This window comes from Drosophila sulfurigaster, chromosome 2R, assembly GCF_023558435.1.
Source record: "Drosophila sulfurigaster albostrigata strain 15112-1811.04 chromosome 2R, ASM2355843v2, whole genome shotgun sequence".
In the NCBI taxonomy this organism is placed as follows: domain Eukaryota; kingdom Metazoa; phylum Arthropoda; class Insecta; order Diptera; family Drosophilidae; genus Drosophila; species Drosophila sulfurigaster.
This window is the reverse complement of record NC_084882.1, coordinates 2,046,403-2,071,940: the sequence shown is the minus strand read 5'-3', so window position 1 is coordinate 2,071,940 and position 25,538 is coordinate 2,046,403. Positions and strand designations below refer to the sequence as shown.

Sequence of the window (25,538 nt, the reverse complement as noted above, 5' to 3'; positions counted from 1 at the left end):
CTGCATATGAAATTTAAAACATAAAATGTTTGCTACGAAGTTGCAATAATATGTGCTTGGGATATTGTTATGAATGTTATTTCATCTGTTATTTTTTTTGGTTATTAATAATTGCATTTATTTTATAGGCAAATGTGGTGGGGCCATCAATTTTGTTTTTTTCCCATTTGAATAAATACATAATTATGTACATATGTTATATTTTATATTAATCCCAAAGAAATCTTTTTATTTGATGTTAATTTTTCCGCAATTATTATTTTTATATATTTAATTTAAATAAATTGAAAGTAATTTAAATTCGCTACAAGTAATAAATTAAATTATTTGTTCCATTCAAGTTTCCCTGACAAGCAACGTTCCTCTTTTTAATCGGAAATTTATCAGATTAACTTTCGAGCTCGATAGGCCAGTTGTTCATAAGTATAAGTGTGGTGTGGTGTTTGTTTATAATACGAACTGTTCGTGTAATATCTGTGTAATATGTTTGCAATTATTACTTTAGAATAGTTTATAAAATTTATTAAGAATTTATGCAGGCACATTTACTTGTATCATTGATAATATGTATCTATATATTGTGCACACGTAATAGATAAGTATGTGCATACATATATTGTAAAGCGAGTAACCCTCGAGTGTGAATGATTAAAGAACCATGTGTATTATCTGTTTTTTTTTATAGAGTAAAACTAAACTAAAACATATGTTTCTGTATGCACATAAATATATGCATTGATAAAATTGCATCTTAAATATATTTATACATATGCGGGTAAGTGTATGTACATACGTGTATATACATACATATGTATGCGGGAATATTAATAATGGAGGTAGCGAACATAAATTTATGATTGAAAAGAATGGTTGTAAAGTATAGTATAACCTAGTTAAGTCCCCAAAAGAGTGGACTGAAGCAATGGTTATCATACAACACAATTTCATTTTGCTATTTACTGAACTCTAGGTTGGCGTTCCACTTTAAAACTCACAATAATATAGATAATATGCTTACCACAAAATTAAATACGATAACTATAAATTCTTCAAGATCTCGCAAAGACAACAAATATGTATATAAGTATGTACATATGTATGATTCTTCATAGTAAGATGCTTGTTAGGCTGCAAACAGAGTGCGCGCTGAGACGAAGACGAAGACGAAGATGAAGACGAAGACGAAGACGAAAAACAGTGCAGAGCAATTCATATGAATTCGCTCGCCCGCAAACAGAGTGCGCGCAAAGCCGAAGACGAAGATGCTTAACGCAAGCAATTCGCTTCAAACGGTGCAGTACTGTTTTTGAAGACGAATCGCTTGCTATTTTGCCTTTGTTGGTATTTTTTGTTCTACCCATGCTTTGGCGCAATGCATGTTACAATTTACATGTGATTTGAGATTTGCCTGACGGACAAGTTTTGTGAAAATGTGAATTATAAATGAAGAGTTAATTTTCGAATTAAGAAAAATTAAATAAACATGTAACTAAATGAAAAGTTAAAATGATTGAAATGAATGAACTAAATATATTTTGAATAATTTTCTACCTTAACGTTACAATTTGCCTTTCTGCAGGTATAATTGGGGTTTTAGTTTTATCTCATCATCTGACGAGAAATCCATTGCGATTAACATCATAAAATCGCAACAAATTCGTCTTGCACTATGCGACCTATTAGCTTACTCGCAACGCAAGCAATTCGTCTTCGTCTTCGTCTTCATCTTCGTCTTCGTCTCAGCGCGCACTCTGTTTGCAGCCTTAGGGTGTACTGCCGGTCGGACTTCGTTCGTTGCGAGAGTCGCAAATTCGAAGATTTTATTCTGCCAACAAAAGCTATGATCTGAGTTGAAAACATTTACGGCTTGATCTTCACTTTTTCCCCATGTTGGAGCGCTGCCGGTGCCTTAAATTCGCAAAATTCGGCTTCAATCAATATAACCCTTTAAAGACCGTAGAAACTCCGAAGTCTGGGGGTGTGACTTGCGTCAAAAGTTCCAATATGTAATTATTTGCTGTTGAGATTAAGACATTTATTTTTGGGGCTGTCTTTATCATACACATTGCATTCTATTTTGGGAAATATAGACTCAGATAATTGTCTATTGTTCAGTTCCTTTAGTCTAGATGTGCCATTATTAATGTTTAACGGAGACAGGTGCTTTTTAGGATTTGTAAAATAAAAAATAAGAAGACATAAATTATTTAAAAAGGTAAAAAATGTATAATAATTATATTGTACAAAGTCGGTGTTAAGATGAACATCCTATCTGTTCTACTAAAAAGCTACTAAAACAGAAAAAGCTATATTTTTGACAGCACTGGTTATTGTTGCACGCGGATCAAATTGTGTTTATATGTTTGCTACGCCCACTGTCGTCATACGAATATAAAATGGAATAGATTATTTGTGATTTCTGAAAATTTTGTTGATATCAGATAAAAATAGTAGAAGTAATTATATTGTACAACAAGAAAAAGCTGTCGCAGGTACTACTTTTATTGGCGATGGATAGTGGATATCTCACTTTCAATAGCTTTCTACCTTGTCGTATTTTGCTCTTTAAGGCAGTCAGTAGAAAAATTGTTCACGCATTTTATTTTGTCAATGTAATGAGCACCACATGTACATACGTGGGAGAAAAGCTTCTGGCGTTTTATTTTTATTATTTGGACTTTGATGTATTAACGGCAATGTCATCATGTGGCCCAGGGATACCAGACGCGCGGACAAAGCAAAATAATTTTTGAGCAGCATAAATTAATCTGAAACCGCGAACACTTAATAACTTAATAAAGTAGAACAACTAACGAAATACAACTAAGAATACTAATAATACTAATAGAAAAAATATTTGTATACATAGATAAAAATAACAAAATACATACTAATAAAAAGTGTATGAAAACAAATTTAATTCATTAAAAATATTTGATATTTTGAAGAGTAAAATCTTGTATTACTAAGTTAGTTAAATTCAACAAAAGGAGTTTGAATTAATAAACAAAATACATTATTAGTGATTTTTGGTGCTACATACATATATTCTTCGAAGTCAACTTTTGAGAAACCCATGCATCATCATTTGTCGTCACTGTTTACATTTAAATATATAAATCATTGTATCAAATCAAATTAAGTAGCATGTTTTGCTTACTTTGTGTTTTAGCAGTAGTTTTCCCCTTAGCCATCGAGAAACCCATGCATCATCATTTGTCGTCACTGTTTACATTTAAATATATAAATCATTGTATCAAATCAAATTAAGTAGCATGTTTTGCTTACTTTGTGTTTTAGCAGTAGTTTTCCCCTTAGCCATCGAAAATGTTGCCTGATTTCTCAGGACTATTATAATCCAGCGTCAGACTAATCGAAGATTTATTTAAATAGAAAATTAAACCAATTTTGATTTCAACTATTTAAAAAACCCCGTGGAACTCAATTATAAAATAAAGAAAATATTAAATACCAATCTGTACAATCTGGGCTTGACCCTTGATGTTTCTTCTGCTCTTGAGTAAATCCTTTCCCATTTAAAAATCCAAAGATGGACATAAATATGCCTTCACAATAAATAATTAACAAAAGTATACATTTTTAAGCAACATACTATGTAAATAACCACGCGTAAAAAAACTTATAACTTAGTAAAAAATATGTCTCATAAATAAAACTGTAACTGTTATATTTAAATATACAATTTAAGAGAAATTTTTATTTTTTAAATGATTTATTATGTGAATTAATTTGTTTAATGTTTTGTACTAACTTTAAATATAAAAATATCTTCTTTTGTCTTGTGTTTATTATTCTGCAATAATTTCAAAAAACTTAAATTATGGTTTGTAAAATTGTTTTTTTAAGACAATAAATGTAGCTGTGAATATATATTCTGTCTTAAAATTATCTTGCAAGTGATTTAAATTGTATATTCATTACAGAATTTGTTTAATGGATAACATAATATGAGTCACTAGGTGGTATTTATATCTAGCGAAATCTGTTAATTTCAAATTTTTACTAGGCTGGGTAAAAAGTATATGAAAATGAAATTATTTCATTCAAAATATTTGATTTCTGAAGAGTAAAATGACAAAGGACACAAACAAAATTGGATAAGGATTAAGAAACTACAATTCCGATCAAATTTACATAAGTTTTAAACAGGCAGAAAAAGGCATCTGCGACCCTACAATATATGTACATACATTCTTGATCAGGGTCAATTTGTTATTTAAAAAATACCTTTGTATCGGCAAATATACAAATGACAATCTGGAATATTTTGCTCTCTATGCTATATTTTAAAAGTAATACCATATAAATATACCAAATATAGCTTGTTGTATATTTTTAGTATTTTGTGGAATATAATTTTGGTATGTTTCGAAATTAATATTATATTGGTTAGGCTTTTATTCACAGCGGGTATCTGACAGTTGAGCACCCTCGACTGTAGTTTTTTTTAATTTTTTAAATTATTTTCATTGTCCTCCATTTATTTTATTTAATAGTATTTTTGTCATTTTAAAACTTATATGGAAGGAGCTGGTTCAGTTATGTGGTCGTTTTAGTTTTAGAATTTGACCATGACCACTACCTTCATTAAAATCAAACAAAGCATATACATATACATGTACAGTAGAATCCGGTTATAACGACTCTGCTTATAGTGTCCGTCCGGTTATTGCGACGAAAAGTCGATGGCTTGGTTGGTCCCCATACAACCTTATATGAAAGGGCATCCGCTTAGTACGTCTCCGCTTTTAGCGACAAACCGCTTATACCGACGAAGTTTTTTACAATTCAACCGGATATTGCGACGAAAAAAAAAATACAGCGAAAGAATGCCAACAAATTTAAGTATTAAACGACGCTGTCAAAAATGTATGCATTTATCAGTGATTGGAACTTTTGCTAGTGTGCGTAGGAGCGACACGAAAGTTCTTACATTCTCACTACTCTATTAGTTTTAGCTGACGCCTTAGCTTATGCTAAGGAATATGCAGATATATGATTTATTATGGAAAAACCATGCTATTAAATTAAATTTATAAATTTTTTGTTTTGTTTAAAAATTAATTTGTTTTATCTTAAAAACCTAGACAAACATGGCAACCATAAAAAAAACAAAAATTTGTTTTGCTCCTTTCGGGTTAGTGCGTCTTCCGCACAGCCACCCGAAAGGCACGAGTGTCTACATGCCGAGTAACTACACACTAAAGGTGGGCACGGGCCGGGCTTTTTTTCGTGGTCCGATGATGTAATCTGATATAAATAGCCTAAAAATAGAATATATATATATATTATTATTATTATTATTATTATATTATTATTATTATATTATCTCTATAGGTATAAAAACTGTTTATACTTCGCTTTAGCGAACGTGACTACTTTGTGTGTGATGAATGCCATCAACGAATGCTTGCTTTAACAATTGACTAAGGAGGTATTCAGAATACTTTGCCACTCAAAAATAGCTTGTCTAAAATATCGAGTGGTTATTAATAAATCCTTGAGCAATACTTTGTGCATTAGTCCTAGAAGTGATTGACATAATTTGTATTGCTCAAGAGCTGGTTAATCGAGAAAGAGGTAAATGTATGTAAAAGACTTTAAACGCCGAATTGACAAAACAAAATACTTTTCCAAACGACGAAAAAAGATGGAAATTTATATAAAAAATGTCTTATAAAATCACAGTGGATATAGCAAACTTATTGCAAGCTAAACAAAAATAATAACAGGGGTAGCATTAAAACAAAAGTACACAAATTTTTTTTATGCTTTGGGCTTTTGACTTTATAGAATTGATTTACTTATTATTTTGAGTAACCCTTAAAATTTTTGTTTCATATGAATAAAAAATATACATATGCCTGAGTCTTAAAAGAAATCTACTTAATAAGCAAGTGTTTAGTGTTCTTAATTTAAAAAAGTCGTTTATATAAGATAAACAAGTAAGAAAGTTACAGTATAGTGTGCTGAACCCGCTACGCATTTTGGAAAAGTATAAAACGTTAGTTAACTTTCTTAAAATATACCAAACAAATATACGATAAAAATACCAAAATATGCCGAATAATATATTTAGTACTACTACATTCAAAGTATATTATAGAGTGATAAACATACTAGAATAAGTAAGAATGAAATAAGAAAGAGATACCAGCTACCCATTTTGAGTAAAAGCAAAAAAATTGCGGTATAATTCTCAAAACATACCAAAATAATATACTGTAAAAATATGCCAAACTGTATATTTTCTATATCGATATAGTTCCACATTCAAAATATACAACAAACGATACAGCATACCAGATTCTCAGCCAAAGTAACTAAGACCAGACCCCTAGAAAGTAGGCGTTTTTGCCTATACAATAGTATTTCTTTAATAACTTCGACAATTTTTATCTGATCGCAATCACATTTTTCATCACAATAACTGTAGTTTTTATTGTATGTACCAAAATTCGCACCTCTAGCTTTAAAATTACGTTTGTTATTCGATTTTGTTTGTCGATTTGCGCGGGCGGAAGTGAGCATGGAAAAAATTTGAAACAAACTTGATCTGCGTGCAAACATAACAAATGCTGTCGAAAAAAAAAAATTATAGCTATATCTCTTAGTCTCTGAGATCCAGTGTTTCATACGGACACACGGACATGGCAAGGTCTTCTTGACTGTTGATGCTGATCAAGAATAAATATACTTTATAGGGTCGAAGATGCCTCCTTCTACCTGGTACATATATTTCCTGCCTGCACAAAATTATACTACCCTTCTACCCTATGGGTAGCGGGTATAATCAGCTAAGACTCCGAGCATATCGGATACAATTTCAAAATAAACCGATTTATTCGTGTATAAGGCTAGAAGCGACAAATTGCGATCGATTATTTATTATTTATTAGGCGCAACCACCATACTTTACCTCACAACTAGGCAATCTAGCTGGACCTGCGGAAAGGTCCTATAGCCATAAGTTTAGAATTTCAGTATCTAAAGGACCAAAAACACAATTAGTTTAACTGATGATAAGAGAAATTATTTCGAAGACATGATATAGAATATTGATAATTTTCTGGCGAAATAGTCCTGTTTGTCCCCAACTGTCCTGATTACAAAAAACACAAGGGATGGCGATGTTCTCGACATAGTCTTAGAGTTATCGAGTTTGTAGAATTGTTTGGGAAAATTGGTATATTTAGTCTGTACCTTCTCAAATAATTATTTAAACAATGATTATTATAAATGCGGAAAACGATTTGAGCAACAGAGGAGCAAAGATCATCAAAAGAAACCCTGACTACACACAAAGAATGTTGTGATTCAGTCAGTCTGAGATATAAGCAAGGCAAATTTCTCAAAATCGATATTCCGTAAAAACGAGAACAGCGAGCACAATCTCCTAAACGTGTAATCGCTAGAGTAGGATTGCAATAATTTTCAAGTACAGTACAAGAATTTATGTCGAAAACAAAAATAAGGTCTATATACCAATCCAGACAATTTAGAATAGCATTAATCTGAGACAATGATACAATGAAAAGGCTATCAATAAAAACATAGGTTGTGGAGGGGCCATGTCTGTCTGTCCGTATGAACACCTAGATTTCAGAGACTATAAGTGATAGAGCAGCAATCCTATTTTTGCACGATCAAATTTTTTAAAGTTTTGTCAATTTTTTTTTGTTACAAATTTTAGCTAAGCCCACTTCCGCCCCTACAAATTGACAAAAAAATTAATTGTGATTCCTGATCCTGCGATCAGATAAAAATTGTCGAAGTTATTAAAGAAATACTTTTGTATGTGCAGAAACGTCTACCTGCTAGGGGCCTTAGTTGTTTTGGATGACAATCTGGTAAATTTTGCACTATATAATATATAAATATACCAAATATACCATTTGTTATAGTATTTTGTGGTATATTGTTTTGGTATATTTTGGAGAAAAATACTGCAATATTTTGCTTTTATTCAAAATGGCTAGCGAGCACACTCGCCTGGAACTTTCTTACTTGTTTTCATTGGAGCTGTTGCAAGATGTATGGCCTTAAATTATAATAAGTATAAGGCAATATAAATATATTTGTCCTAGCCAAATTTCACGTATGCAGCGTCCCGCTGTATATGAAATTAATAAGTTTGCTTAAAATAAAAACATTTATATACATAATAATATCAAAATGCTTTATATATTTGTTATATGTTTAAATATGTATTTTATCTTTTCAGAAAAAATGACAGGCACAGTAACTACAGGCGTGTCAGATATGACATCAATATCAGACATAGATGAAAATGGAATTAATAATAATTTAAAAACTCGATATAATAATGACATTATATATGCATCCTTTTTCAATTCTTATATACAGTCTTTCTAAGTCTTTGTATTTATACTGTCAGTTTTCCACAACATTTTTATTGATGTATGTACAAACATGCATACATAGCTCTGTTTGAGAGATTAAATTATTGAACGGTAAAAAAATGTTGCTCCTCTTTAAAAACAAAATGTTTTTAAATATATTCTCATATGTGAAATAACCCTGCAAAAATATTGCACGATCGTTTTTTTATGATGTGTTCTCGAGTTAACACATGTTTTTAGGTGGTGTTGGAGTGGCAAAACAACAGAGTTCATTGTGTTATTTGACTTTTTGCGGCTTATAAAGTATATCAATTCTTAGCCAGCGAACACATCACGGGAGATAAGCCATGTTTGTCTGTCTATCTCTCCATATGATCGCCTGGTTTTTAAAAACTTTAAAATAGAGAAATAATTTTTTATAAAAAAATTTAAAAAAAATTAACAACATTTAAAGAAAATGAAAATTTAGTAATATCTTCAAATTTGGAGCAATGAACACGTTAGATATTCAATGGGTTTACCTCAACAATTTTCATATAGACATATACTGGATCAATATTGATCGCTGTGAATCCGTATAAATTTATTAATATATTCAATAAGGTAAGTTAACGATTGTTATTCACGTTTATCTGTTTTGATTTATTATATGTACGCTTCTTCATCTACGAATAATGAAAATCATTAATTAATTAAATTTTTTAAAAAAGAGAAATTATTTATTTATTTAAAAGGTTAGTTATAATTAAAATTAATACCAAAGCTATACCTAAAGCAATGGCAGAGAAGGCCTTCAGCTAAAAAAGAGAAATTAATTTGACATGTTTATTGGAAAATGATTGGAAGTCATTTTCCATTCCGTGCACTATTTATTAGTGTGGTTTTTGATGCATGAGTATATTTCGTACGCCTCACGGGTGATGAGTATCTCACTAGTAATTACGATATTTATACCCGTTACCCATAGGGTAGAAGGGTATTATAACTTTGTGCCGGCAGGAAATGTATGTAACAGGTAAAAGGAGGCATCTCCGATCCCATATATATTCTTGATCAGCGTCAAATGCTGAGACGATTTAGCCATGTCCGTCTGTCTGACTGTCTGTTCGTCCGTCTGTCCGTATGAACACCTATATCTCAGAGGCTATAAGAAATAGAGGTATAATTTTTTTCGACAGCTTTTATGTTTGCACGCAGATCAAGTTTGTTTCAAATTTTTGCCACATCCACTTCCACTTATTAAAAAAATACTTTTTTATGGGTAAAAACGCCTACTTACTAAGCATCTTAGTTGCTTTCGCTGACAATCTGAGTACCATAGTAGTACCATATCAATATACAAACTACACAATTTAGTATACTCTCTCTCTCTTGGCATTTCGCGAGTTGTTTTTTTTGCACTAGGGTATACTTGGTGCCGGTACGTTTTACGTTTAGTGTGTGTATTTTAAATTGTGTGTAAATTAAATTGTTTAATTTTAACCAACGAATTTGATTAAATTAGTTACGCCTGAAACCAAGATTTTGGGATTAAAAAGGCGGAGTGTTTTCTTTATTATCGGTTATTGCAGGGCCGATGTGCCTGTGCTTGAATCAAGAAAAGAACTAACATAACATGTCAAACAAAGCAATCCCGCAACTTATGGTTACAAGATCGCTTCATAGCGGCCACGCAAATATGCAGTGGTTGCCGGCTATGCAACGACATCCGGTCAAATGCTTATTCAGCTACTTGGCCAGTGTCGTATTCGGTCAGCGAACTCAGACCGTTTTTTTAGCTTAACTACTCCCCCCCTCTAGTTTAAGGCCGCTCTCGGCCGACCCTATCTCCGCAACGACGTCCCTCAGCCGCTTCGCAGACCTTCTCGCAGTGATGATGCGCCGACAGGTGAGGCCGACACAGATGAGCGCGCAACACACGGCCGCCACGAAGAACGCCACGTTGTAGATGCTATGCGTTCCTGCTGCTTCCTTGAATTTCTCGATCTCCTCCAGGTTTCGTTCATTTAGTCGATGAGGGAACGGGAGGCTCAGAATATCTTGGCTGGCGGTGATATTCAAGATAGGGAAGTTGGCGATCCCAGGGACTCTACTCTGGGCGTTGTTGTGGTTGACGAATAGAGTCCCATTGATTCTGGCTCTGTCGTTGAAGGTGATGAGGTGTGTGCCTTGCACTCTGATCTCGGTACCGTTGTCGACTTGAATCATTGCTGGATTATCGTTGACTATGATAATCCCTTCGTCTACCTCGGGGATCGCCTCCAGGTCGCTAGGCTGAATCTCGCAATGTGCCGTGCCCCCTGCGTGTATTTCCCTTAGGCATGAGGTCTCTGTCGCCAAGCGACAAAATGTGGCCCCCGGCGAGACGGTGCAGCTCTGAAGATTATGAGTCTCTCCATCAGAATCGGCTATGACGTTGTCCGGCATTCTCAGAATGAAGTTTTTATGGGCGACAGGGTTACTTTTTACTGCATGATCTAAAATGTTAGGGCTAACTATGGGAAATAGCCAACATTAAATTTTGCAACTCCATCGACAACATTCTATTTCTAGCCAATAAAGTTACGTACAGGTGGCTTGTGTCGATTTGTGAATTTTGAGTTACTTTTAAAATTTGGTTGACTGTGGAGGTTAGTTTATTTATCTGGTCCTGAACTCTAGTGTTTATTTCTATCTGCCTATTGTTGGAATTTGTCAACTGCAACTTTGTGAACCAAGTCCTTTCTAAATCACCTGCATCAGGTGTACCTGCCACACCTTTAGTATGGACCCTAGGAAGTCTATGCTTCTCACGACCCTGTGGTGCGTACCCAAGGCCTCTAGCAAGTCCTGCAGATGCAGTGTATCTACGACCAGGAGCTTCTTCATATGAGACTGTGGAAAAACGTCAATGAGCTTGACTGTCTCTTCTACAACTCGTTCGTACTCCGATAAGTTCGCGGAATGTTTGACATAAGCAAATTCTTCCGGAACCAGGACCTGTCCATCTATGATGGGGATGTACTTGGCGTGCGAGTAGTCGGTGATGTGCGCCGAAGCCAGCGACAAAGAAAAGACAAGTATGAGTTCAAACCTGTAGGGTGAAATGTGTTTTATTTTTATTTTTACTTTAGCTATTTCTTATCTGCAGAGAGGTTACCCAGCACCAAATGGAAGATTGAAGGAACATATGCCAAGGTGGCTAAATACAAATGTGTCTAGTGCCTGATGAAACTATTACTGACTAATACTAGTGTGCCTAGTGCTAAAAAATATAAATGCCTGGTGGATAAAAATTACAAGTGCCTAGTGGCTAAAAAATATAAATGCCTAGTGGCTAATAAAAAGAAAGAAAGGGGTAATTTTATGTTGTCTTTATGGACCACCCTCCCGTTAATTAGGATTGTGGTCCCCAGGTCCGCTTCCACCGCTCTTTCTTCGCACAACGGCGTCAGCTTGTTTCCCAGCCTTCTGTTGGATTTAATCAAAACTTTCTCGCCAACTTCAAAGACTATTCTGCCGCGAAGTATTTTCCCTGCTCCTTAGCGCGTTTTGAGCGTTCCTGATTTTGTTTTGGATTTGGTCTTGCGGTTCGTCCGAACGCGCCTGAACTACATCGACCGGCCTTCTGTCAATGACTGTCAATGCCGCCAACAAAATAACTGTGCAGCGGTGGAGCATTTGCAATGTTGACGCCGAAATTTGTTGGCCAGCATTGTTGAAATTGTTTGTGAGTTCAACGACGGCTCATTGTCACAATACATTGTCTTAGCTTTTGGGAAAATATTCATCAATTGAAGAAGCGCCGGCTTCAGATCTTCAATGGTTCTTGACGGAATGGGCTGTACTACAGCGAACTTGGAGAATTTGTTAATGCAGGTGAGAAAAAATTTTTTGTCAGTGGGAAAGATGTCTATGTGTAACATTTCCCCCGTGTGTGAAGGGACTGGCGTCTCACCTAGTTCTTGGTTCCTAGGGTGCCTGTCATATTTGGCCCTGCGGCATACCTTAGAATTCAATAATAGTAATAGTCTGTTAAGACCTGCTTGACGTTCTCTTGTGCTGCCCTGTGGTTCATCTTGAATCTGGGCGAGGGTGTGGAGGTCGCAATGAATCGCATTGACCAACTTGGGGTTGACCGCAATTTTCATTTCCCTAATTAAGGATTCCCTGTCTATGAAATGAAGCGTATGCCGATGACTTTCCTTGTAAAAGGGTACTTTGCCTCCTCAATCACGATCTGATTTCTAAAGCAATTTATGGGCTAATCGGAGGTCTCGATGGTGTAATCGCTGTGTATCGTAGCGACGTCAGAGCTGGGGGTGTTGTCTACAAGGGAATTCACGCCGTCGATCCGGGCTTTCCAACGCTTTATCTTTGCATTGGGGTTACCCTCAGAAACTGCAAAGGTCAACGGTTGGTGGTTCACGGTCGTTAGTAGCGTAGTTCGCCTCTCTGTCTTTAAGAGTTCTAGAAATCATTGTGAATGGACGGCCATTCTGTGAGAGGACCGCCCCAATGCCGTCCGCCGAGGCATCGGTGGTCAGATCGAATGGCTGTTTGTAATCAGGATACATAAGCATGACCTCTTCGGATGCCAGAATATTTCTCAGTTTTTCACACACAGGAATATTCTTTGATCTATATTTGCTAATTGTGTCGTTTTTACCTTTTAAGATGACGGACACTGGTTTTGCGATGGCAGCAAAGTCTTTCACAAAACACCTATAGTAGCTGGCTAGACCTAAGAAGGATCTAACCTCGATAGGTTTTTTGGTTCAGGGTAATGCTGAATGGCCCTTACTTTTTCGGGGTCAGTTCTAGCTCCCTGATCAGTGACTATAAACCCAAGGTATTCTACGCTTGTTTTGAAAAACTTAGATTTTTCTTTAGCGACCCTCATGTTGGCTTCACTTAATTTTTTAAAAATCCCGTCAACGTGTTTGACATGATCGTCTTCGTTTTTTGGAAAAATTATAACATCATCTACGTAGACGTAGCATGTCTTAGCGATTTCTTCGCGGAGCACATCGTCGATGGCTCTCTGGAAGATGCTTCCCGCTTTCTTCAGACCGAACGGAAGCCTACAAAATTCGAACTTGCCTCCATTTACGGAAAATTAGTTTTTTTCACGATCACGTTCCGCCAGAGTTATCTGGTGGTAGCCTGACTTCAGGTTGGCCAATATTTCTGGCATTGGGTATTCGTCGGCAATGGTTTTTGAGTTCAGCTTCCTGAAATCTATTACCATACGTTTTTTCTTGTTACCCATTTCGTCCACACCTTTTTTGTCAACAACCCAAATTGGATTGTTATATGGTGATTTGGACTTCTGTATGATTTTGTCTTTAAGGAGGTCTTTTATCTCCGAATCGACGAAGTCGGCCGCTCCCATAGGGTAAGGGTATAGCTTAGAGTATACAGGCTCCTCGTCCTCCGTTCGTATGGTCGCTACAACCGAAGTGTTGAACGATAATGCGTCGTCTGTGCGAATTTCGCTTTAACGCATGATGGAGCTTCTACATCTGCTGCTGTTTTGAGATTAACGCTTACACATTTATGATACTGGATAGTCTCGGATTTGGAGCCTACCCTTAATTGTTTGCTTTTTAAGCATAACTGGACTCCTGCTTGAGCTAGGAGGTCATGGCCTATAATGCCATCAAATGTTGACAGGTTGTCTAGTAAAAAAATGGGGCGGTTACGCCGAAGATTTGTAACAAGCATTTTTCGGTGACTTTGTTTGAGCGATGGATTGAATAAATCGAGAATGGCTTTTCGACAGGGGTAATGGATTTTAGTTGCTGAAATGGCTTTATGTAGCTCTTTGCAGCGCCCGTGTCGATTAAAAATTTTCTGCTGACCCCTGCTACTCTTCGCTGAATGAACGGTAGCAGGGACTCTCCCCTTAAAAATTGACTGTATCATGGTCTGAGTCTGCGTCGCTGTCTATATTGCTGAATGCTGCAGTGGCTGTTTCATTGTAGGAGGGGAACGTCTGTGCCTGTGATGTGTCTGGTGTAATGTGATCGACTCTTTGTCGCTGAGCTTCTCCAGACGTGCGCTGAGAAGCGGATCGTTTCTGGTTTTGGGTGTAGTTATTACCCGAGGGACTTGGCTTTGAAAACGTCGTTTGTTGTCGAAACTTGGACGAGGATGGGTCTACGTCCATTGGCTCAGGCGTGTCTGAGCTGTTTGGTTTGCTTTGTGCCTGGTCACCTTGCTTGCTACTCTGCTGCTGCTTAAAATGTGTGGACTTGGACTGTTTCGAGTTCGATTTTTGGTCTTTCCCTTAAATCTTTTGTTCCGCTCTGTTGGCTTTTTCTTCTAAGCTTTTAGCAAAGTTAGCCGCAAAAGCGTACCTTTCGTGATTTGATTCAATCTCTTGCGCAAGGGCTAAAGCCGTGGGCAGGTCTTTAGGTTTTGCAGCAAAAAGTACATCTGTGAGACTACGTTTAAGCCCGGAAACAAAAACTCGCAACGCGTCGTCGCAGAATTTGTCACATAAGCCCTCCGCTAGGGCTGGCTCGTAACTCATGTTGACTTTGTTTATCAACAAAGTGAGTTTTTTCCCGTCCTCATCATAATATTGGAGAAGTGGCATGTGACCCTGCCTCAACGTACCAAGTTCTTGTTCAATGACATGCATTGGGCGCTTGTCACTGTATGTAAAGTCAAGGCGACTTATGATTGCCTCAAAGTTCAAAACTGTGGCAAAAGAGGCAAGAACTGCATCGGCAGGGCCTTTTACTCCTAATTATGATTACCGCCTGATAAAGGCGCGAACTATAATTATGATTACCGCCTGATAAAGGCGCGAACTACCATTATATGGTTTGAAAATGTCGTAGGCGGCCAACGCCGCTTGTCTCCAAGAGACATACGACTCTTGGACCCCTGCAAATTCTTGCAGGCATTTGACGGCATCCAATGGCTCGTCGCAACGTATGTCGTTTCTTATCTCTATTGCAGCATAAGTCTCCACTTCTGGTTACTCAACGCGAAACGTTGCCATCTGACTTGACAATTCGTTGATTCTATTTATCAGCTCTTGTTTCTCCCGCTGGCTTGTGGCTGCTTGCTCAGCTAAAGCGTTGGCGATAGCTGCCTCGACTACAGCTCTAAGTTGCTCTGGGTCCATGGCTGCCTGAGGGTTTCTGTGACTGTGCCTACTTCTAATAACTCTACCTCTAAGAATTCTAATGTGGCTTTCAGAGTCTGACCCTGAACTGCTAGATTCTTGTTCACGGTTTCTGTAATTACGGAACGGGGAGCTCATGAGTTGATGCACTGAACGTATAATCTGCTGACGTTAAAAATAAACATGAGCCTATTCACAATCAACCAAAAGAAGGTGTTTATTGTTCAACAACGAATGTTAAACTGTGAGTTACAAAATATAGGGCTTATGGTTAATGTTAGTTAACAGATTTAAGTTGCAGACTAAAAAACACTTTGCTACAAGGAACTCCACTTACATGATTTGTTAAGAGAATTTGATAGGGGCTATTGTTTCAGGGTATAGTTCTCGCGCAGCAGTCACTCGTTTGTGGTTGTTGCTTTTTATTTTTAGTGTTTGTCACTTTGGTTTTTTATTTTTAGTATTTGTCACTGCTTTTGTTGCTTTTTTTTTTTAATGTTGTCACTGTGTTTGTTGCCTTTTAATTTCACTTGTCATTTTGTTATTGCCGTTGCTGATTGAACAACGTTGTTGATTTCTTGTTTTTTGTTTTGTTTTTACGAACGCGATATTCACACACGCGCGGGTAATCAAAATTACCACTAGTTGGGCGCCAATTAAATTGTTTAATTTTAACCAACGAATTTGATTAAATTAATTACGCATGAAACCAAGATTTTGGGATTAAAAAAGGCGGAGTGTTTTCTTTATTATCGTTTATTGCAGGGCCGATGTGCCTCTGCTTGAATCAAGAAAAGAACTAACAGAACATGTCAAGCAAAGCAATCCCGCAACTTATGGTTACGAGATCGCTTCATAGCGGCCACGCAAATATGCAGTGGTTTCCGGCTATGCAACGACATCCGGTCAAATGCTTATTCAGCTATTTGGTCAGTGTCGTATTCGGTCAGCGAACTCAGACTGTTTGTTTAGCTTAACTTATATATGTATGTATATATGTAAGTACATAAATTTAAGTTGGTTACAAGACTTCCAATTATACTACAAAAATACTAAAAATATATGTTGGGGTATTATTATAAAAAAATATACCAAATATACTAAAAATACTGAAAATGTACCAAATAGTATATTTGGTATATCGATATAGTACCGCTTTCAAAATATACCATAGACGGCACAATATACCAGATTGTCGGCCAAAGCAAATTAGACCCCTAGTAAGTAGGCGTTTTTGCCCATACAAAAGTATTTCTTTAATAACTTCGACAATTTTTATCTGATCGCAACCAAATTTTCAGAAATCATAACTACTATAATAATTATTGTATATACCAATTCTAGCTTTACAATAACGCTTGTTATTCGATTTTTTTTGAACGGGCCCGCACGAAAACAAACTTTTTTGAAAGTTTAGCCCGGCCGAACATGAAACTTTTTCTTCGAGGCCCGGGCCTGGCCCTGGCCCCGGCACGAAACTTATTTACACATATATATATATATATATTATACATATATTATATATATTATATATTTCAAAGATTTATCAATTTCACAATAGGACGCCAATTTTGAATTAGTGGTGTGCAAACAAGTAAAATATTGTATAAGCAAATCGATAGTAGTATCTATAGCAATTAAAATGCGATAAATGGCGGTTCTAATTCGAGAATAAAAAAAATAACCCGATCAAATCAAAATTGTTTTCAGGCCTATTTCGGGTTTTTACGGGTCGGGCCTTTTTGGTAAGAATCGGGCCTACACGAATCTTAATTTTAAGGCTCGGTTCCGCTCCGGTGTAAGCCTGCGGACCAACCTCAGAGAAATACCCATATACAATAATATCTATAGTAATTGAGATTCCTAAAAATTTGGGATCAGATAGAAATTGTCGAAGTTATTAAAGAAATACTTTTGTATAGGCAAAAACACCCACTTACTAGGGGTCTTACATAGATGCTTTGGCTGACAATCTGGTATATTCTATGCCGTCTATGGTATATTTTGAATGTGTTATTACATCGATATTCCAAATATACCATTAGGCATATATTTAATATTTTGTAGTATTTTTTGGTATATTTTGAGAATAATATCGCAATATTTTGCTTTTATTCAAAATGTGTAGTCGAGTACACTCGACTTTGGCCTTCTTTCTTGCTTATTGTCCTCCAAATTCGTCGTGATTACCATCCGGAAACGTAAATCTATTACCTTTTTGGTTTTTCTACTGCCGATGCTATAACGTGGTAGATTTTAGCAGAGAAATCGTACCCACAGATTTTGAGGTGTAAATAAGACGCGTGAAAAAGGTTTTCTAGCGGCTAAGTCTCCTGATATGTCATAATATTAGATATCTATCTACGATTAGTTTTCTGAAATCAATTAAAGGATCAGCATTGTATTTAATAAATTGAAAAAATTAAAAATTCTATAATTGCTAACTTCAAAACAGAAAATCTAGTTTCTAGAAATATGATGATGTCTGAATAATATAATATTTGGAATCTCCAATGGACCTCCATAGTTTAGAGGAGCCCTTTCTACATTTTTATTTTGCAATTGTTGATCCTTTCTTGAGGTGTCAAGTACATCTTTGTTTTTTTGAATTCAAGTAATGTGCAGTTAGTTTTGATAGCTTCTGCAATATATAACATAATATTATGAGAAATTTTGTCTCAATTCACAGTGCAGTGTGCGTGAGATGCTTTTTGTGATCTTATCTATGAATAGATTTAAAGATCTATATTATATATTAACATTTTTATTATTTTTCAAGTATGTGCCAACAATCAATTGTCGGTCCGTCCGTAAGAACACCGAGATCTCTGAGACTACAATTTGTATTTTTGCACGCAGATCAAGTTTGTTTAAATTTTTTTTATACCCGCTATCCGTAGAGTAGAAGGGTATTATAACATTGTGCCGGCAGGATATGTATGTAACAGGTAAAAAGAGGCATCTTCGACCCTATAAAGTATATATTCTTGATCAGCTTCAACAGCGGAGACGATCTAGCCATATCCGTCTGTCCGTATGAAACACTGGATCTCAGAGACTATAAGAGCTAGAGCTATAATAAGTGCTCTAGTTGTAATTTTCTACAGCATTTGTTATGTTTGCACGCAGATCAATTTTGTTTCAAATTTTTGCCACTCCCACTTCCGTCCCCGCAAATCAACAAAATTTTCGTATTTACAATAATAACTAAAGTAATTGTAATTCCTGAAAATTTGGTTGCGATCATATAAAAATTGTGGAAGGTTTTATAAGGGGTCTCAGTTGCTTTGGCCGACAATCTGGTATATTGTGCCGTCTATGGTATATTTTTAACGTGGTACTTTATCGATATACCAAATAAAGAATTAGGTATATTTTCAGTATTTTTGGTATATTTTTAAAATAATACCGCAATATTTTGTTTTTATTCAAAAATGGTAGCGGGTATCTCACAGTCGACCACACGACTGTAGCTTACTTACTTGTTTTTTGGTATGTTTATTTTGCATATTTAAGTATTGGTATACCGGAAAAGTGTTTGGTAAATACATATGTTATATAAAGTTGTTTATTCTAGTTTAAGCTCATAAATCGCTATACAAAAGTTTATAATAAATACTTTAAGAAGATCTTATCGTGCCCGCCTTTTTGTTAATTTCAAAATCACTTCTATATCGTAATTCACTTTTAATAGTGAGTTTTCAAACTTTTATATTGTTCTCTGCGATTTAATATTAATAGAAACTCTTTTATTTTTGAAGGACCATGTACACAAATATCACACAGCCAAAATAGGGGTTGCCGATCCTCACGTTTTTGCTCTGGTTGAAGAAGCTTATAGGAGCATTGTTGAGGATAAAAAAAATCAGGTAATTGATACATTTTTTATACATTGTTCTATTAATACGATACGAATATCTGTGGTAAGTATATTTTGCAAATTTAATTTAAGAAAATCTCGATTGCATTGTGCTGACAGTAGTTAAGTGAAGTAGTCTGTTTAGCGTTTTTACCTTAAATGCGATCTAGATAAAGCAATCCGATTTGCATTGGATTTATTTGCAGTTCACTTCACTCACCAGAATTCAGGAAGAGACTTATGGGGTTTTCAGTGTACCATAGCAACTAGTTGGATGACCCTCGGTGCCCGAAACCCACAGTCTGTAGAAAAGTAATAGTATATATATATAAATACTTTGGTTTAAAGGGTTAATATAACTTTGTGCCATCGGGAAATGTATGTAACACACAGATGGAGCCTTCTGACTCCTTAAAGTATTTATATTATTGAGCAGCGACAAAGGCAGCCTATGGGTTTGTCCGTATACATATATACGTAGATCTCAGAGGCTCGATTTCCTGAATTGATCAGATAAAAATCTTAGAAAAAGTTGTGTATTGTGGATTCGGCTGCAGATGTTAGTTCTATGGTATGATTAGATTATATAGTATTATGTATTTATTTTTTTCTTTATTATTGTGAATTTATTTTTACTGTACTTCAATAAAAATGTAACGTTTGGTATATTTTAGATTTATTTTGGGCATACCAATTTTGTATGTATTATATGGTATGGTTTTGTTTTTTGAAATTGGGTATCTATCGAACGTGTAGCACTTCTTATTATCGTTAAAATACGTCGGAAGAAGCTTTCAGTTTTATGTTTTATGAGATGCGTCAAAATATTAATTTGACGCTACTTAAAAAAAAATAAATAAATAAACGGGTTGATCAACCAATTCAATTTGGTGAAAGTCTGATATAAAATAATTGGGTTTTCGCACTTTTGATAGTAGCCTAAATATTAGGTATAAGGTAACTTATTTTTCTCAAATATAATACTGGAATGTTCTTTTTTATTTTATAAATTCAAAAGAATTAAAAACTTCAACAAAGTGCTGGTAACTTAAAAACAGAAAAATTAGTCTTTACATTACAAACTACTATCTTGTTAATGAAAGAGTTGCTTACTTAACAATGGGATACAGGAATCACAATTAAAATTAAATCATTGAATTTTTACACCCGCTACCCATATGGTAGAAAAGGGTATTATAACTTTGTTCCGGCAGGAAATGTATGTAAGAAGCATAAGGAGGCTTCTCCGACCCTATAAAGTATTATAGTATATACATATATATATTCTTGATTAGCGTCAATAGCCGAGACGATGTAGCCTTATCCGTCTGTCTGTATTAACACCTAGATCTTAGATCTTAGAGACTAAAAGAGAGAGAGTTTGTTTCAAATTTTTGCTTGGCACACTTCCGCCCCCACAAATTGACAAAACTCGAATAACAAGTATAATTTTCAAGCTAGAGTGGCCAGTTTAGGTATATAAAAAAAATAACTACAATCTTTGTGATTTCTGATCCTGGGTGCGATCAGATAAAAATTATCGAAGAAATACTTCTGTTTGGCGAAAATGCCTATATAATATTCGTCTTAGTTGCTTTAGCTGACAATTTGGTATATTTGGCGCTCTATAGTATATCTTGAATGTAGTATTATATCGATATATTTTGTGATATATAATTCTCGTATATTTTGAGAATAATACCGCATTATTTGGCTTTTATTCAAAATGGGTAGCGAGTATCTCACAGTCGAGCACACTCGACTGTAGCTTTCTTACTTGTTTAATTTATGATCGATAATACTTAAAATGATCAAAATTGTGAAAAAAGAAACTAATCCGTTTGTGATGCGATACGATTTTTTACAAGTTAGAATTTTATTGACTGTTCATTTATTTAGAAATTCACATATACCAAAACTATATTTTTAGTCATGCCTAATATCTGGAGAGTCCGGTGCTGGAAAAACAGAGTCGACTAAATTTGTTTTGCAATATTTATGTGCAATTACATCTAATGTTTCCTCATGGATACAGCAACAAATCTTGGAAGCAAACACAATTTTGGAAGCATTTGGTAAGCTCAAAAAAAATTTTAACGCTGCTCGAAATAACCGTCTATAAAGTTTTTACCACATCATCTACTCGCAAGTCCAAATTATAAAATGTTGGAAGACTGCAATTTATAAATGTCGTAATCTAAATCTATATAAAATCATGAATTCAAATGTGACAAATTAGAACAATCTGATATAGTAAAAAACAAAAATTATATTAAAGAACCGTCACAGAAATTTGAAATCAGATGGGGCCGTTTCGACTAGTAACATTTTCGCCAAATTCCAAAATGTTGAAGCAATCATTTTTAAAAACAATCTAAAAAACCACAGTTGGAAGATTATAGGTACCATTACTTTCCACAAGAGAGTTTTGTTCTAGTTCGGTAATATTGAGTTTTTATAGTCTTCGTGATTCCTGATTTGGTTGCGATCAGATAAAAATTATCGAAGTTATTAAAGAAATACCTTTGTATGGGCAAAAACGCCTACTTACTAAGGGTCGTAGTTGCTTTGGCTGACAATCTGGTATGTTTTGTACTCTATAGTATATACTGAGTGTAGTACCATATTAATATACCAAATATACATTCGTAATATTTTTGTGGTATATTAATTAAGTATATTTTGAAAAAATAGCGCAATATTTAGCTTCTCTTCAAGATGGGTAGCGGGTATCTCACAGTCGAGCATACTCGACTTTTATGCATGTTATTATATAGGTTTGCTTAAATTATCTTCATTTGTATGATTTCTTATCACTTTAAAATCCATGCTTACAAATAATGAAACATCCGCCAAATCTATCCTGTGTCGATCCTTCGGATGGGTCGTCTTCCTCCTATTGCTTTGCGGACTTGCGGCAACGGCTACTGACACTTTGCTTTATGCGGTTGTCGGCGAACGGGTACTACGGCGGTTACGTTTGGCAAAGTGAAATAGTTCAGTTCATTCTTATAAATCGCACTTACGTTGAGGATTCCATAAAGGCACCTTTAGCGAGTTACACTGTGTGGCTTCTTGAGGCGCTGGTACGCGACACGATAGTCTTCTGTTTTCTTATTCATTTGGTCCTGTTCGGGCGCCAATTAACAAATCTTTTAACACGAAAGAAAAAAAGAAAGTTGCTTTACTTAAGTCTACTTGATGTAGTTTTAAACGTATGGCAATGCTAAGACTTAAAAATGAAGACTCCCTGCCGATCAGTGTTGCCAGAGTCGCTTTTTTCCCGTCAAAACTGGCTTTTTTCAAATACCATTTACTTGAAAAAATTGCAAACAGCGGGCAGCGGGAATTCTGGGTTTTTTTTTACTTAAATGCTTTTTTTTTTAGATTTATTTTCTATTTGCCCAAAATTATGGGACAATATTTGCTGTAGCTGTTCTGTCGATGCTTGCCAACATTTTTAGTGACAAATCGATTGTATATTGTTGTTAAACAATCTCAAAGAACACGCAATTCTTATCGTAGCGTCACTAAAGGCGAAAGTGAATTGATCTTCAGTTCACTGTGTTTTGAATGTTTTAAAAAAAATGTCAAAAGACTTTAAACAAAAATATCGGGACGACACGGGTGACAGTTACTGCAAATCTACAATCACCGGAAAACTCTCTGAGTTGCGCGCCCATGCTTTGACCAAAAAGCATAAAAGTGCTAGGGGCGGGTTTATGCAAACAAACCAAATAGATTTTGTAGCTTTGACGGTCAAGACGATCGAGCAAGAAGCAGTGCTATGTCTTTTTGTGGCCGAGCGTACATAGTTGGCTCATTTGGATCATTTAGGAAATCTAGTAGTTAAATACTTTGAAGACGACAGCGCTATTCGTTTTTCTACTCGTTGTTTTCTACTTAAAATGAAAATACATTTTATTCTAAATCATGCATTTATAGCTAGTCTGGCTTGCGCAGACTTGACAAATTCTGATATAGATATTCCTTCCTAATAAATTCCTTAAAATTATAAGAGCTGGATGAACATATGACAATAAAAATGAGGAGAATGAGGATAGTTTTAATGAAATTCTCCAAATGGCATTTGAAAAGAGCCAGTTTTGAAGGGAAAAAAGCGACTCTGGCAACACTGCTTTACTTGCTCTGTTCGCTTCTTCAAAATGTTTAACGTCAAGTTTTTTGATGTTTCCTGTCTTTTGAAAAGGATTTGTTGTTTTGGATTTTACTCTCAAAATCACTTTTACTTTTAATAAGATCATTTATTTGACTAATTTTATTTTCTTGTGTATTAATTTCGTGAGTTTCTGCATTAAATTCTGTTCGACGAGAAGGGCGTGTATCGGATCAGCTTGGATTTTTATTTAATTGGTTTGCCGAACTTTAATTGTTTATAGTCTGCTAGAAAATACTCCTTATAAAAGTGTTTAAAAGGCCTCATATGTATGTGGGATACGAACTTTTGCAAACGTGAACATAATTACGGAGGCAGTACATCATTCCATTCGACAGCACTTAGCCAAATATCACGAAAGCAAACTTTAAAAAAAGAGTGGTTGGCGCAAACAATCCCAAGGGGTCGTAGATCTTGGCAAGTTCAGACAACAAAATGGTGGTTCTTATTTGAGGAAAACATAATCCTTTGATGGCTCCCAAAGTAATCCAAGAACCCTCATCGACTATCATAATTAAAAACTGAAAGTGGATACTCACAAATCTGCTTTGTCAGTCAATTGAATACCTGTTAATAATTTGAGCTCCACTTTCGAAGTTTGAACTGAGCTTTGCTGAGTAGCAAAATTCACTCGTCTTTGAGCGCAATGAGATCTTCTAACTTGTCGCATTCAGTTGGAATGTCATCCACATACGCATCTCTGGAGAGAACGGAACGGCAGCATTTGGGTACACATGGGTATAGTCTTCAGCGAGCTGTTTGAAAACTCGAGCTGCCAATAATGGCAATGACTAATTCATGGATGGTGACGGACTCAAATTACTAAACTCCAATTAAATCCTCTTAAATAGGACCAGCTATCGCAGCCGTGAATTGACCAAGTGTTCTTTGGAGTTCTTTCGAGAACTGTCGAATGCTACTCGGCATCGTACTGTCTGGTTTAAAGACTGCATAGAGTGCTACAAATTTATAGCATATTTTTAGCGTCCTTAAGCAATTTCTTGTGTAGATAATCCTCCATAAATTCGACATATTGTTTTTTGAGTGTAGGATATTTTAGAAACTTTCTCTGTAATGACGCGATGCGGTTTAATGCTTGGGGTAAAGTAGACTCAATCGCCATTACCTTCTTCTTAAATTGATATTGATCAATGTGAGCGCCATCTTCTCTGCGAGTATGCGTTTTAACGAAGTGCTGCTCTGCTAGATCACTAGCATCAATCGTGAGTTTACTTGGTTGGACTCCCTACATGTCCATCTCCATAGTTACCGCTCAAGATCACATCGATTTGACCCGGAGTGGCAAATGTAGGGTCTGCTTAAACGGGAAAATTTGCCCCAAACCGGATTGTTCGCTTCAATTTTCTCTGCAAGGAGATAAGTGAACTTATATAGTAATCATCCAAGATATCACTAATATTGCATTTGTGGTTTGGGAATCTCATGTGAATGTGACGCGGCCACGGCTAACACCAGTCGGGTTTTTTTCTTAATCCAACTACTGATATGCAAGCATACTCTTGGGTATTCCATTCGTTGAACAAATGATTCTGCGACTATGGTGATTGTTTATGCTGTATCTATGAGAATCCGTTACAAACATCACATTTATTTATTTAATTCTGTATTAATTTTTTACAATCAGTATTAATATTTATTTTAAACCAATTGATTGATCTTTCAATATCAGGCTGTAACTGGTGTAAATGGTTTTTTTATATTAATTCTTAGAATTCTGCAATAAAAATTACTTAAAGATTTTATCATAATTTTGGTTAGGTTATTTGAGCTTACATTTTCTAAATAGCTTGTTGAAAGATTGGGAAATCTGTTTCGTTGTGAAAGTAGATAATACTCTTCTCTGAGCAAAGACACTATTTGATCATATCTCTGGCGTACATATTTTTAATTTCTTTATAAGTAATTTTAATATTTAATTTCTCTACTTTTATATCAATGCCTTTTGCAAATTCTATTTGCTGATGGAAATAAGTTAAA

General features: G+C 35.3%; 1 protein-coding gene across 2 annotated transcripts in view; it reads left to right on the top strand.

Moving 5' to 3' along the window:
* The first annotated feature begins 424 nt into the window (after positions 1–424).
* Positions 425–25,538, top strand: part of LOC133836071 (myosin-VIIa) — a 169,087-nt gene continuing 143,973 nt past the window's right edge. Inside the window, exons 1-5 of one of the 2 annotated variants that reach the window (XM_062266364.1) lie at positions 425–599; positions 8,246–8,361; positions 8,925–8,987; positions 19,266–19,373; positions 21,294–21,438. In XM_062266364.1, the coding sequence (XP_062122348.1) occupies positions 8,251–8,361; positions 8,925–8,987; positions 19,266–19,373; positions 21,294–21,438 (427 nt within the window). In that variant the 5' untranslated portion in view covers positions 425–599; positions 8,246–8,250. Of the gene's footprint in view, positions 600–8,245; positions 8,362–8,866; positions 8,988–19,265; positions 19,374–21,293; positions 21,439–25,538 lie in introns of those variants that run through there. The other variant, XM_062266362.1, reaches the window with a different exon arrangement.